Here is a 13,409-nt window from a genome sequence, read left to right as displayed (position 1 = left end):
GCAGAGGCGGATGGAACCCTGATCGAGTACCCCCGGTCCCGCAGGCCGGGGTCGCGCGTGGGTGGTGTGTGTGTGTGGGGGGTCTAGCTCCCTGCAACCCTGGGACCAAAGTCCCGTTTCCCAGCCATCCGCCGAGGACGGAGCAGCTTCCAGAAGCTTCTCCCAGTCCCTGGCTGGGCCTCCTCATGGGCCCTCCCCCAGAGCGCACAGCCCCGACCTCAGGTGCCCACCTGGCCGGTCCCCTGGTGGCTAATCACCAGCCTCCGTTGCGGCTGCCAGCCCTGTTGCCACGTGATCAGACGCCACCACAGGGGGACATCAGGGCCCGCGGTCCCAGCCCCTGCGAACTGCCCACTGCCCGGCTGCAGTGACGTGCCCAGCGCGGCCACAGACCCCCTGTGGGCACCGGTGCTGCGGGCGAGCCGCGGGCACCCCGCCTCTGCGGGGTGGGGCGCCTGTCTGCCCTCAGGTATCAGGTCGGGTGTTCGCCCGCTGACCTCGGTCCCGGCTGATCCCAGAAACGGGGGATGTGGTAGGTGATTTGAAGTGCGGCTTCCAGAGTGGAAGCCAGGACACCCATTTATCGTTGAAATTCAAAGACGCCGCCTCAGCACCGACCCGCGCTGTCGTCTGCGCCGTCCGTGCCTGCGCTTGGTGAGCCCGCTGGGCCGCAGAATCGTGGCTCGGTCCCTGCGAGCTCTTCCCCCTCGGTCGGCGCCCCGCCGCCGCACGCCCCGTGCCCATCGGCCCTGACATCCGCGGCAGCCCCGCGCCGCTCCCTGGGCCCGTCCTCCTTCCTGGCCTTGAGCCCCGCCCCGCCCCCACCCCAGCAGGGCCTGCGGAGTCGAGGGTCTTCATCCCGGGCCCGCGGACCCTGCGTGGCTGTGCGCGCGTCTTCATCCGCGACGCGCGGCCTGGCTCCCGCCCCGGCCGCCCCTGGAGGACGTCAGTCAGCCTCTCCTCACGTGGGCCCCTCCTCTCGCGCTCCACGCTCCCCCACCCCCGGCCTGTGCCCGTTGCGGACCCTCGGCTCTGGTTCCTCAGGCCGCCTGGGTCTCGTGAGCCACAGTCGATCGCCACGCGTGCTGTGGTTCTCTCCTGTGCACGGCTCTGCGGGGGTCTGGCCTAGCTCACACCGGCCGTGGAGCCGAGCCCCCCGGCCCTCCATGTGACCCTGTTCAGACACTTGAGACCTAAACGGAAGGCAGAGGGAAAGGCCCCCGGGGGCCGCGGGGACCAGCTGTCCTGTCCCCGGAATGCGGGGGGCGCGGCCCGGAGGCCCCTCCTGCACACCCGGCAGCCCCCTCCGCCTGGCCCTGGAGCCAGGGTCCTGGGGGACTGGGGGTTCCCACTTGGGGGTCCTCGCACGTGGGTGCTGTGGGCTCCTCTGGGTGCTGTTCAGATCCTCTGTGCCCGTGCACGTGTTTCTGCTTGATCAAGAATTCATTCCATTTTTTAGTGAAGTGTGTGCACTAAAATCTGTCAGTATCATTCATGTCAGACTTTTCTAGAACTCTGGAGAAATTACCATTTCTCTTTTTTTAGGCGGGTTGGTTCCATCTACTCTGTCTCACAGGAGCCCTCGGAGGTCTGGTCTCCGGCTCTGAGGGACGTTTTCCCGAGTTTTGTAACCTGCTGGCCATTGCGGTGGGCGTGCGAGGGGGTGGAGACTGGCCTGCGGCCCCGGCAGCCGCAGGCCCGGTGGACGGACAGCGAGCGCAGGCCCGGGTGGGTGGCGTGGACGCTGCCGGGCCCTCCCGCGCCCTGAGCCACAGCAGGTCCGCGTGCTGCGCGGCGACTTCCACGTCGTGGGCTGGGTGTTTCTCCGTTTCACATAAGCCAACGTGTTTGTCCAGAGAAAGTTAATTAAAAACATATTTTTCTAATTAAATGGCAGGCTGTGCTATGCAAACAGTGAGATTCTTGTTTGAGAGCAAATCCCTCCCGTTTCCAGGGCTTCCCTGGGGATCCACTAGACCAACAACGCTGAGGGAGCCCAGGGCGTGAGGACCCAGCCCGCGTCCCCCCAACCCCCTCGCCATGACCCTGATGCGGAGCCAGGGCACAGGGACCTCCTGGAGCCTGGACTTGCCCCAGTGCCAGCCCCGCCCCCGCCTCTCCCCACAAGGCTCCCCAGGCCTGGGCTGAGCTGAGTCCAGGCCCCAGGAGCGAAGCCGGGGAGCCCCCAGCCCTCCAGGCGCACGCTCGCCGGCAGGGGCTGCGAAGCTGATGGCCAGTGTTTTGTCAAAAACGTCTGTATCTGTACTTCTCTGGAGTGTTCCCTTTATCAGCCTTTTTTATTACGATCATTTTATCTTCATTTAATGAATTCATAAGCTTTCCATCTTTTTCTGTCACCTGGATTAATTCGAATAGCCTGAGTGTTAAGCATTGTATTTGATTTTTTTTTAAGATTTTATTTATTTTTAGAGAAGGGAATGAGAAAGAGAGGGAGAGAAACATCCCTGTGCGGTTGCCTCTCGCGCGCCCCCCTCTGGGGGCCTGGCCCACAACCCAGGCCTGGGCCCCGACTGGGGATCGACCCTTTGGTTCGCAGGCCGGCGCGCCGTCCACCGGGCCACACCAGCCGGGGCTGAGCTTTGCACAAGGTTGGGCTGAACTTACCTGCAAACCCCGCCCCCCCTTAAACCCGGGTTCGCCCTTTCTCGGCTCCTCTCCAGGTCTCCCGTCGGGTTGGCTGTTTCCCCTCGGCCGGCGCCCACCGGGCGTCTCTCAGGCACGCGTGCTGGCTGCTGTCGCCGCGGTGCCTGGTCAGAGCTGCCGCGGGCCCGCGTCTGCCTGGGTGTCGGAGGTTCCGGTCCTGTCTCCTTGTCTGACTTGCCGACGGCTCATCTCTTGTACTGGTCTTTCCGAAGACCCCACTGTTGCCGCTTCTCTCAGTTTTGCCCCATTATCCATCCCAGCTTTTCTCTCTATTAACGCCCTCTCTGGGCCGTTGCCCGTCCTTCTGATTTCTGACGTCGAGTAAGGGGCGTGTTCACGTCCCGACGGTCCCTAGCGAGCATCCAGCGTTGCCGCGTTCTCCCTGGTGGTGGTTGCTGTGGGAACCATGGCTTCCCATGTGGATTCTTTTCCTTGTTAGCCATTTTGTAGCAGTTTCGTGTTTGTTTCTTCTTTAATTCAAGGGTGGTTTTTCTAGAGCCTGGTTCCACGTGGTGCCTCCCTATGTCACCACACAGTCCTGCCGGTTAGGAGGCGTGGCCCGGGCCGCGCAGGTCCAGGTCAACTCCTGAAAGGAGCGGGGCTCCTGCTCCTGGTTTGCCAGGTGTTTGCGGTTGCTCGTGCTTCTTGGTTGGGTTTGGCCCGTGCATTCTGGGGGAAGCGGGGCAGCCGATCGCCGAGCGCGCAGGGAAGAATAGAGGGCTGCGACGGATCTGGCGCCGGGGTGGCCGCGGCGGGACGGGAGCCGCTCCGCAGGCCGGGCAGAGAGGCCGGCGCACTGGGGCAGGGTCCAGAGGCGTTCAGCCGTCACCAGCTGGCGCCAGGCCTTGGGCTCCCATCTGGGCCACCGAATGCCACCGTGTAACGTGGGGGACTCCACCCCGTTCTGTGTGAGCCGTCCGGGGCTCGCTGTGTCCTGGGACAGACTGGAGGGTGGAACCGGCGACGGGTGGGTGGACCTGCGTCGCCCAGTGGCTGAGAGGCACCAGGCTGGCTGCTGGCTGAGGCCCCCGCCTGCTGCTGGGGCGCCAGCCGCTTTCCACGCCTCCTTCTGCAACGCCCTGTCTTTGCCGTGGCCCCTCCTGTCCTCTGACAAGAGCCTGCGAGATTGCATCGCCCTGTGCCACGGGTGGGGAAACGGAGGCTGAGGGCCCGGCCCAAGGGCACTCACGGGGCCCCTCCCTGCCCAGGCCCCCGGGGCGGCGTCATGCTTCCCGGCGGCTGCGGGGACCCTCACAGCGAGCCCGGCTGCGAGCCTCACGCCAGACCAGGACTTAGAACCAGCCCAGCACAGGAGATGTGGCGTCGCCAACGCGCCCCGCTCAGCGGGACGGTGGCTCCGGATTCCACAGAAACTGAGTCCTCACGGGGGCGTCTGACGCTCCCCGTGAACCATCTGGGGCTTTTAGAAATACCGGGGAATGTTTCAGCCGTATTTGAAAGAAACCTCTGCTTTTCTCCTGGAAAAGGTCTACAAACAGAAAACTGTAATTCTCAAATGTGCAAGGGAGGGTGAAACGTCACCATTCGAGGGACAGGTGTGGCCCTGTTTGCAAAGGACTGAAGTGTCCTCCAGGAAAAGTGTGTCCGGGGCCACCGCGCCGTCGCCGGCCCCTCGCCGCCCCCCAGGCAGCCAGCGTCTGCTCCAGCCTCCGGGGACAATGAAACGGGAGGCTGCACAAGGGGCCCCCGCAGACACAGCCCCCGCGGGGGACGTGGCTCTGGTGGCCGCGGGGGGGACACGGGCTTGCTGAGCGCGAGAGCCCGTCGCCGGAGGGCGGGAGCCTGCGCGGTCATCGGGACCCTGCGGCCTCAGGCCCCTCCCTGGCTCTGTGCCCAGCCGCTCTCCGCCCCCCCAGCTGTCCCTGCCCTCCCGCCCCCCCAGCCTGCTCCGCTCCCCACGCTCAGCGCCCCCCCCACCACACTCACAAAGGGCCCCAGCAGTGTTGGGTCCCATCCAGCGGGTCCGTCTTGGGCCTGTGTCTCCCTGACCCCGTGGAGCACCCCGCAAGGGGACGGGCCCTGCGCCCCGGTGTCCGCCCGCGCGCTGGCCCTCCCTGCACAGCCACCTCTTCTCTCTGCCCCGACGCCCACGCGGCCAGGGCCCTTGCCCTCCCCTCCTCTGGCCTCTAGAGCCACCTGGTTCTGCAAAACTGTCCCCACATCTAGTGACTCCTGGGCCCCCCTCCACACTGAACTCTGAACCGTCACCCCAGTGGGCTCCCTGCCTGCCTTCCCACAGGGTGGGTGGGTCTGGGACCGGCTGGCAGCTCGTGCCTGGGCGTCCCCACCGCTTGCGGCCCCACATGGTGTCCCTCCCCTCCCCCGGGGTCCCAGCCCCCTCCCGTCGGCCATCAGAGCCCACGGGCCGGAGGCCCTGGCCGCCCCCCGACGGAGCACGTGGAAGCTCCAACAGCTGGAGACTTGCCGACCTCTCCAAGCCGGGCTGGGTCACAAGCCAACCCCGAGTTTCCCACGATGGCAGAGCCTGCGCAGAGCTCACCAGAGATCCCCAGGGCTCCCCGTGGGCTGGCTGGGGGCCCAGGGGACAGGAATGCTCTGAGCAGAGGGGCGGCCCGCGGGGCGGCCGGGCTGAGCAGGGCTTGGGGCGGGTGTCCGGCTCAGCCCCGAGGCAGCGCAGCTGCAGGGGCGGGGGGTTGCTGCGCAGTGCCTGGGCTGGAGGGGCTCCGGGGGCAGGCGGTCTCTGGCCTTCACCCCGAGGCTGGAAGCAGCAGAGGGACAGCAGGCGTGTCTTTGAGGCCACTCTGGCCACAGCACAGGACCCGGAGCCCCGAGGCCACGCCCCAGACTGGCCGGCTGTGCGTGCGTCGCCCCCCAGTTCCCCAGCGGCCAGCGGCAGGCCCCCACGGACACCCGTGTCACCCCCGCAGGAGCAGCTGGACGCGCTGCACCAGGCCCTGGACGCGAGCAGGAGGCACGGCCAGGGCCTGGCCCAGAGGGGTCGGCGGCTGCAGGACCAGGTCGCCGGCCTGGAGCGCAGGTGCCAGGAGGCGGAGAGCGCACTGGGGGCCCTGCGGCAGGTGAGGCCCTGCGGCAGGTGAGGCCCTGGCGGCCGGTGAGGCCCTGGCGGCAGGGCCCCGGGCGGAACGGAGGGAAGTCCCGGTGCTCACGTGCCACCCAGTGCCCGGCCGACAGGCCGGCGCCCTGGGCAGGATTCTCAGCCCGCGCGGCCGCTCCCGCCAGGCGCCCCGAGGCGGCACCCGGGGGCCGTCTGCAGGGGGCGGGGGCTCAGGCGCCCGGGCGCCGTGGGCGCAGACGCGGGCTCTGATTGGTGGTCCCGGAGAGGGGCGGCCTCTGAGTGCGAGCCCGAGCACCTCTGGCCAGAGCACTGCGGCCTGTCCCCTGGGCAGGGACCTGGGGCAGTGTGGGGCCCAGACGGGGGTGGGGCTCGGGGACGAGCACAGATGTCCCCACAGCTGCCATGGCTCCCACGGCGGCACGGGCCCTGGGCAGGGCTCTGGGAGGGGCCGCCCCCCCACCCCCGCCCCGGCTCACCTGTGCAGAGGGGCCCAGCGCCTGTCACACGTGGCTGTTCCAGGCAGCAGTGTCCAGCCCGGGCTGCTGGGGGGGTGGGGGGCGATGTTAAGTGTCACCCGGAGACATTGCAGGGGCCACCTCAGGCCCCGAGGTCCCTGGGCTTGTCCCTGCACACCTGTTCGCCAAGACCCGCAAGGCCTGGCTGCCCGGCGGGGGGGCGTGTCTGGCCTGGGCCGCGTGTCCCAGGCGCTGGGCGGTCAGCCGGTGGAACCAGGGCGCTGAGGCAGACGTGTGCCAGCGGGCCTGCGGGCGCCGGGGGGAGAGGCGGGGCGGTCAGGGCCGGGGGAGAGGCGGCCGCCGCCGGGCACGAGGCAGGGCGTTCGGTGGTGTCGGGAGCAGGGGCAGAACCAGCAGCAGCCGGGGAGCCCACGGGGGTGGGGTGGCGATGGCTGCGTGTGCGCTGGCCACGTGCCCCCCGAGGAGCAGGGAGGCCCCCAGTGACAGGCCTGCGGGGCCTGGAGCCTCCGGGGGGGTCTGTCCCGCGCCCCAGGCGGGCCCTGGCCACCAGGCTCACGCTGTCCCCCTGCGGTGGACTCAGGGACAGGAGGGCCTTCCAGAGGGGAGTGGCCAGGTCAGGGGCGGTGGTGGGCAGGGACCCTGGGGACAGCATTGGGGTCTGGATGGGGGCACGGAGTCCAGCAGGTCAGGACAGTCACGGGCAGCCCCTGGACAGCTTGTCCACACCGGGCCACCTGCCCTTCCAGGAGGGAGGGTGGCCAGCAGGGTACGGCCACCAGGACCCTGTCACTGCTCCTGAATGGGGGGGGCCGCGCTGAGCTGGGGGACCCGGGGCTCCTGCCGGGGCTGACGTAGGCGCTGCCCGGCGGGGGAGGGGCGGCGCAGCTAATGAGTTCCAGGAGGTCAGCTGTGAGGGGCCGCAAACCCATAAACCCTTTATTGGTGTCTCAGGAGGGGAAGCCCGGCCGCGGCCGTGTGTTTGTTTTGGACCTCACTTTTCTCTGTTTCACATGCACTGCCAGGACCGTCCGTGAGGTTTTAAAGGAACAGGACTTCCTTTCTCAGCGGAGGGGGCCCTGTTTCTCTCAGTCCTGAAGAAGAAAGGAACCCTGGGTTTCTGACGCTCCGACCGCTGGCCCCGCGGCTCCCCCCAGGCTGCCCCTCCCTGGGTCAGGGCGCCGGGAGCCTGGCCCCCACGTGGCCCCGATGTGGCCCTGCGGGCAGGCACGGGGGGCTGGGCACAGCCGGGCAGGGGCAGGCCTGGCTGGGACCGAGGGCCTGGCTCCGACGCCACCCGGCCGCTGGCAGGCCGGTGCCCGGAAGGCAGGCCGTCCGCGGCAGCGCCCGCAAGGCATGTCCGGGGGTCAGTTCCTTCCTCCCAAGGGCTAATCCCGGGGCAGACACAGCCCCAGCCAGAGCGTTGCCCCCTGGCACTGGGCGTTGAAGCCCCGCTCACTCCCCCTGCCCTGTGCCCGGCAGGTGGGAGCGGGGACAGGGGGTCGAAGAAGGAGGCTGCACTCAGGCCACGTGCAGCTCCAGGGAGGGCCGAGGGTGGGGACAGGGACGCGACAGGCTTGTTGGGGGCAGGTCAGGGAGCGGCCGAGCCTGTGCTCAGCAGGCCCCGCGAGCTGGCTCAGGGTGGGCGCCAGGTGCCGGGTGCCCCGAGGCAAGGAGGGTCGCTCCTAGGCCGGGAGGCTCTGGACGCTGCGCACGTCCCCACTGAGGGCACAGCTGCGCGCAGACAGGGACCTGGCTGGGTGCTCCCGCAGCTCCCACCCTGGCTCAGACGTGGACGCCCCGGTGTGACTGGGGGGCGTGGCCCAGGGCAGCGCCCTGTCCCCGCCAGCCTGTGCTCGGGGATCGGGGCGGCCCCGAGGCGCCCACACCCTCCCCACGGGGAAGCCGTCTGACCGCCATCGCCCAGCAGACGCGTCCTGTGCTGTGGGCGCAGTTCGCCCCGGGGAGGGGAGGGGGTGTGGTGGGGGCCGAGCGGCCGCTGCGCCGGCCTCTGCCTTGGGCACGCCCGCGCGCGTGCGCAGGAGCGGACGCAGGGACGCGGCCCCGGAGACGGTGGTGTCCTCCCGGTCGCCCCTGGGAGGGGTGGACGGTCAGGGAGACGTGTGAGCCGGCGCAGGGGCCGGAGCGGGAGAAGTGTGGGGAGCAGGGCTGGGCGGGCCACGGGCAGGGCCGGGGCTGCCCCCGTGGGGGGATCTCCCCTTCACTGCTGGACAGACACCCCCACTCCCGGACAAAGAACTTGCGAGCGGGTGGGAGGCAGCGAGATCCGGCCTGCGGTGCCGCGGGACGCGCAGTGGGCCAAGTGGAAACCAGGGTGCCGTTAAAGTGGATGCGAGGTCTGCCCTGTAGGCCTCTGGGGTGGGACTCTCACGCGGAGGAGGCCCCAGCCCGCAAGCTGGCCCTGGGCCAGTGAGGGCAGGAAGAAGGGGCGGCGGCCCCAGGGGAGCAGCGAGGTGCCCAAGTTCTCACCCAGGTCCCGACAGCGGAGCTGCAGTGGCCCCGGGAGCTGGCTGACCAGCACCAGCCAGACCTGGCGGTGGAGGCCGAGCCTGGAGCGGCCCCACCAGGGGTGGGTGAAGGTGCTGGAGGGGTAGGGGGGCTGGGCCAGGACAGAGGGCGGGGAGGGGGGTCCACCAGCAGGGCTCTGGCACCGCGGTCCCCACCCCGGAGCCTCCATCACCAGGAGGCAGGGAGGCCCCACCCTCTGCCGTCCCCCACCCGCAGGAGGGGTGGTAAGGACAGTTCCCCGATCAGAGGTCGCTGCCTGGGGTATGTCCGGGTGGTGACTGGCAGACGTGGCCCTGGCACCTGTCCTTCAGAGTCAGGAGGGAGAGAGCAGCATGTGGGGACAGGTGGTGACAAAGTGTGACGGAGCCTTGAGCATGTAGCTGCGGTGCCCGCACACGTGTGCGCACACGCCGACACGCTGGCCCCCGGGCTCCGCGCTGCCAGAGGCCTCATGCTACCGATAAGGAAACTGAGGCCCAGAGGCGACACCGCTGCCCGGTGTCACCCCCAAGCTAGCGTCCCTGACCCTCCAAGCCACTTCTTTCCTCGTCACTCTTAGTGCGTTCATGACCTGAGCGGAAGGGGGTCGGTCCACAGGGGCCCCTCGGCCCCCGGATGAGCGTCCCTGATGAGAGAAGGGTCTGCCTGTCCCTGTGCATCTGCTGACGTTTCGGTCCCGTGCACGTCGGCCCCCGCGGGAGCCAGGTCCAGAGCGCTGGGCGCGCCGGCCCCGGACCGGCCCGCTGGAGCTCTTCCCCATCCCCAGGTGGCCCGCCCGAAGGAGCCGCCGGACCAGGAAGCGCAGCAGCCGCGCCAGGCCCGCCTCAGCCCGGCCTCCGCGACGAAGCAGTGAGCCCAGCTGGCAGCCCCCGGGAGGGCTGACCGCTGGGCCAAGCACCCGGACCAGCCACGACCGAGGAGGCCGGCACTCACGCGGCTCAGGGTCCACGCTGGTCGGGGCTCACCCCCAGCACCCTCTGGTCCCCGGCCCACTGAGCTCCCCGGCTCTGGGACGCGGGCCTGGGCTGCCGCTGGACCGTCCGTGCTCAGGGACACCCCTGCCCAGCAGGCCCTCCCAGCCGCACGCAGCCTCCCCGAGCCACAGCGCCTGGCACTAGGTCCCCACCTGGACGAGCAGATCGGAACAGACCCCGGCGGCCGGGCCGCCAGGCCGCTTCCTCGACCACAGGCTGCGTTCCATGCCCTGGGCTCTGTAAACACCGGGAAACACGTGGAAAACCCTTCCACTGGCTGGAGCCAAAAACAGAATGTCCTGCGAGGCCCAGCCTCACCTCCCACGCCCGGAGCTGCAGAACCTTCCGGATCCAGGAACTGCAGGTCTGTCACGGTGGCAGGTGGCTGGAAATGACTCAGTCTTCCCCGTGACTCACTGGCCGGGGAGGAACGGGGTGCAGAAGTCAGCCTTGCACAGCCTCCCACGCTCACACCTGCGGCCCCGGGCCCGTCCCTGGCGTGGGCCTCGGAGATGGGGCGGCGTTCACGGCCCGTCTCCCCGCAGCGCTGCTCGGAGGCGTCCGTTTTCCTCGGCAGGCGGCCTCCGCTGTGGTGTCGGCGGCCCCAGCCGGTCCCGGATTCGCCCGGTGCCCGCGGTCCCTGCGGGCCCAGCCCCTCCCGGGAACCCCCGTCGTACCCTCAAGGACTGGGGGTGGGGTCAAAAGCCCACGAAGCCCACCCCACCGTGGCCACGGCACGCGTGGCCCAAACGCATGATGGCCACCTGTCTCCTTCAAGATGGATCCAGGCTCGTTTTCTGGTTGAACTTAGACGGAGTTGCCGTATGTTGCGAGCGGGGCAGAAGGGTGTCCCTCTGCCCGGCTGTTGGCGGTCGTGTCGAGGAGGATCCTGAAGCTCAGCTCGGGCTCAGGGGGACAGAGCAATGGCTGCTCGGGGCAACAGAGGCATCCGTGGGGGCGGGGGGGTGCGTGCCCCCTGATATCCACCCACCTGCAGCAGCCGTTGGGGCCAATAGCAACCCCGGAGGTGGGCGACCCCGCTGCTGGGGGGCCTTTCCCCACACGGGCACGGCCAGGCCCTTGAGAGAGACCCAGGGCCTGGCGTTCGGCGGCGTGTCCCCGCCATCCGTCCACAACCAGGGTGCCCTGCCCGTGGCCCCAGCAGAAGGCCCAGAGGGAGGGGGCGGGAGGGAGGGCCTGGGAGCCGGGGACTGGGGTCGGGTCAGCGCCCCGCCCTCGGCGGCCCCGTGTCCCACGTGTGGGACCGGGGCTCCAGGCACAGGGGAGGCGCTTCGCAACCGCGCAGGAGCGAGAGGGGCTGCGTCAGGCCTGCAAGGGGCCGGGCGACCTCCCGAGGCTGGCGTGAGAGCCCCCACCCTCTGACCGCCGTACCCCGCCCCCCCGCCCCCCGGCTCCTGCGACTTCAGATCGTCCTTGCCTGTCACGGCCGCACCCAAGCACCCGCGGGGCCGCTAAGACTTTTACCTTTCGGCAGGTGTTTCTGCCCATGTCGGAGAACCTGCTTTTGCTTATTCGAGACGAAGTGGCACACTAGGGAGAAGGAGGGGTTTTCTAAGAGGAATAAATGGGTGTTTCCGTATGTGATGCCCGCAGTGAGCGTGTGGGCCTCTGTGTCGGACGCTACGGTCCCTCGGGGCCCCCACCACAGCCTGTTGGGGCCCAGTTTGCAGGCGAGGAGGCGGGCTGGGGGCTGCGCTGGCCTCACCCACCCTGCTCTGCCCGGGGGCTTCGGGCGCAGCGTCCTGCTGACGGGTGGGCAGAGCCGGCGCTCTGTCGGGCGCCCTGTGGTGGGCGTGCACCTGTCCTCACGTGCACCATCCTGTGTGGGAGGCGCAGGGAGGGGGAGGCAGGGGCCCATGCTGGTGGGTGGGGTCAGGGCGGACCTGCTGCCCTCCCGTGGCCCGAGGGGACCGGCGGAAGGTGGCCTGCCCCCTGCCTGGGGCTGCTCCCGGGAGCTCGGGCCAGGGCCTCCCTCAGGACAGCCCCCGCCACCCCGCGGAGGCCCAGCGGGTGCCTCTCCAGCTGCCCGACCCCAGGCAGGCTCCCTGGGCCTCTGCTTTCTCCTCCATAATGTGGGCAACACCGCCCCAGGGGTCACAGTGAGTCCTGACCAAGGCACCGACCAGATGGATGCCTGGTGCGCCACTGCCCCGTGGCCGCTGTGGCGCGGGGACAGTCGGGTGTGGGGCACCAAGCTTCCCAGGGGTCACAGGACAGGCCCGCAGCCCACAGCGGGCGGAGGCTCATGGCTGGAGAGAGCGGGAGGCCGTGGGCGAAAGGCCCGCCCGGAGCGCACAGCGGGCGGAAGGCACTGACACTGCAGCCGACTGGGGAGGGCGACCGAGCTCGGAGGGGCCGGCCCAGCCTCGAAAGCCCCGGCTTGGTCGCAGGAGGGGGACAGCGAGCCACAGGCCCCTGGAGGCCAGCCGGCCGGGCGGGGGCAGGGCTGGCGCCAGGGCCTTTCCACGCCAACAGCCTCACCTGCAGACGCTGCGGTGCAGCCGGAGTCCTCCCCGCCCCGCCCCGCCCCGCGGGCTCGGAGGCTGCGGGCTTACACTGCCTCTGCTGCTTTAAATGCTCCTCTTAAAAAGTTGTGCTTGAGCCCCGGCTGGTGTGGCTCAGAGGACGGAGCGCCGGCCTGCGAACCAGCGGGTCTCCAGTTCAATCCCCACCCAGGGCACACGCCCAGGTTGCAGGCCAGGCCCCCAGTAGGGGGCGTGCGAGCGGCAACGGCACAGGGATGTTTCTCTCCCTCTTTCTCCCTTCCCCTCTCTCTAAAAACAAGTAAATAAAATCTTCTATTACAAAATTGTACTTGACGTTATACCATTCGAGTCTTCCGGCATCACCAGAACGGCCCCAGAGCACGATTTCGTTGGCGGCCAAGCCAGGACGGGCCCTGGGTCTCCCGCCTGCCCGGGTCCCGCGACACCCGGAAGCGGGCGTCTCTGCCCTGGAACCCCGGGGAGAAGGGCGACGCTGCCTGCGGAAGGCGGGGCGGGGGGCCCTACCCGCGCTCGACTGGAACCCCCCGCGGCCCCTCCCTGCAGAACCTCCAGCTCAACGCGTGCGCGTGCGCAGTCCGCGCTGTTTTCTTGAGCTGAAGCAGCAGTGAACATCCCAGCAGCGAACACGGACCGACATTTGGATCGTTTCCCTGAGATCATGAGCAGAAGCCCCTGCAAGGGTGTCCAGGTGTATGCGGGAGTGCGGGGTGGGGGGCGGGGGGGAGGACTCCACGGAGACCCTGTTGCTCCCCGAACACAGGGAGGAGCCCAGCGAGCGAGCCGGTCGGAGGGCCCCGCACACCGGCTGCGCGGGGTGCTGGGCACGCGCCGGGCCCCGCCGCCGCTGCCTGGTGCCCCAGCGGCACCGCCCAGCCTCCGTGTAGGGGCAGGGCAGACCCACCTGCCCCTCTGGGCCCTGGCACCTCCCAGCCTCATTCCCAGAGCAGGTGGGGGGAACCTGGAGCAGAGGCTCTGGTTTCTCCTACGTGGAAGGACCAGCCACTCTGGGAAGAGCCATGTCCCTCAGCGGCCATTGGAGGGAAGGAGAGAAAGTTGGGGGGAGGGGGTGCAGCCAGGCAGCGAGGCCTGCCACTAGCAGCACCACTCAGAACCCCCCGCCCAGCCTTGCGGGGCGCAGCCTGCGGGCCAGGTGAGGACGCTCACGCCTTCCCCCGCGTGGAGC

At 69.3% G+C, this 13,409-nt stretch overlaps 1 protein-coding gene across 1 annotated transcript in view; it reads left to right on the top strand.

Moving 5' to 3' along the window:
• The window catches only part of CROCC2 (ciliary rootlet coiled-coil, rootletin family member 2), a 45,958-nt gene extending 36,381 nt beyond the window's left edge, over nucleotides 1-9,577 (top strand). The window contains 2 exon segments of the mRNA XM_054570426.1: nucleotides 5,574-5,723; nucleotides 9,491-9,577. Coding sequence (XP_054426401.1) covers nucleotides 5,574-5,723; nucleotides 9,491-9,577 — 237 coding nt within the window.
• Nucleotides 9,578-13,409: the final 3,832 nt, after the last annotated feature.

This window comes from Pteronotus mesoamericanus, unplaced genomic scaffold (genome assembly GCF_021234165.1).
Source record: "Pteronotus mesoamericanus isolate MK-2021 breed Mesoamerican mustached bat unplaced genomic scaffold, CSHL_Meso_final contig_203, whole genome shotgun sequence".
Classification (NCBI taxonomy): Eukaryota; Metazoa; Chordata; class Mammalia; order Chiroptera; family Mormoopidae; genus Pteronotus; species Pteronotus mesoamericanus.
The sequence above is the reverse complement of the archived record's forward strand: the minus strand, read 5'-3'. Positions and strand labels throughout refer to the sequence as shown.